The sequence below is a fragment of the Austrofundulus limnaeus genome, unplaced genomic scaffold (genome assembly GCF_001266775.1).
Source record: "Austrofundulus limnaeus strain Quisiro unplaced genomic scaffold, Austrofundulus_limnaeus-1.0 Scaffold1446, whole genome shotgun sequence".
NCBI classification, from domain to species: domain Eukaryota; kingdom Metazoa; phylum Chordata; class Actinopteri; order Cyprinodontiformes; family Rivulidae; genus Austrofundulus; species Austrofundulus limnaeus.
Window position 1 is genome coordinate 48,842 of NW_013953848.1, and position 860 is coordinate 49,701.

General features: G+C 56.0%; 1 protein-coding gene across 1 annotated transcript in view; it reads left to right on the forward strand.

Moving 5' to 3' along the window:
- The window catches only part of LOC106535430 (pollen-specific leucine-rich repeat extensin-like protein 2), a gene marked incomplete at its 3' end in the record, with an annotated part of 1,504 nt that extends 837 nt beyond the window's left edge, over positions 1-667 (forward strand). The window contains 2 exon segments of the mRNA XM_014032430.1: positions 34-356; positions 566-667. Coding sequence (XP_013887884.1) covers positions 57-356; positions 566-667 — 402 coding nt within the window.
- Positions 668-860: the final 193 nt, after the last annotated feature.

The window sequence follows — 860 nt, forward strand, 5'->3', positions numbered from 1 at the left end:
CCACAGAGAGTAGTGAGAGGAGGGACACACCCCCACAGAGTAGTGAGTGGAAGGACATGTCCACAGAGAGTAGTGAGAGGAGGGACACACCCACACAGAGCAGTGAGTGGAAGGACATGTCCACAGAGAGTAGTGAGAGGAGGGACAAGCCCACAGAGAGTAGTGAGAGGAGGGACACACCCACACAGAGTAGTGAGTGGAAGGACATGTCCCCACAGAGTAGTGAGTGGAAGGACATGTCCCCACAGAGTAGTGAGTGGAAGGACACGCCCACAGAGAGTGGTGAGAGGAGGGACACGCCCACAAAGAGTAGTGAGAGGAGGGACACGCCCACAGAGAGTAGTGAGAGGAGGGACATGCCCACACAGAGTAGTGAGTGGAAGGACATGTCCCCACAGAGTAGTGAGTGGAAGGACACGTCCACAGAGAGTGGTAAGAGGAGGGACACACCCACAGAGAGTAGTGAGAGGAGGGACAAGCCCACAGAGAGTAGTGAGAGGAAGGACACGCCCACAGAGTCGTGAGTGGAAGGACAAGCCCACACAAGAGTAGTGAGTGGAAGGACACGCCCACAGAGAGTAGTGAGTGGAAGGACACGCCCACACAGAGTAGTGAGTGGAAGGACATGTCCCCACAGAGTAGTGAGAGGAAGGACACGCCCACAGAGTAGTGAGAGGAGGGACACGCCCACACAGAGTAGTGAGAGGAAGGACACGCCCACACAGAGTAGTGAGTGGAAGGACATGTCCCCACAGAGTAGTGAGAGGAAGGACACGCCCACAGAGAGTAGTGAGAGGAGGGACACGCCCCCACAGAGTAGTGAGTGGAAGGACATGTCCCCACAGAGTAGTGAGTGGAAG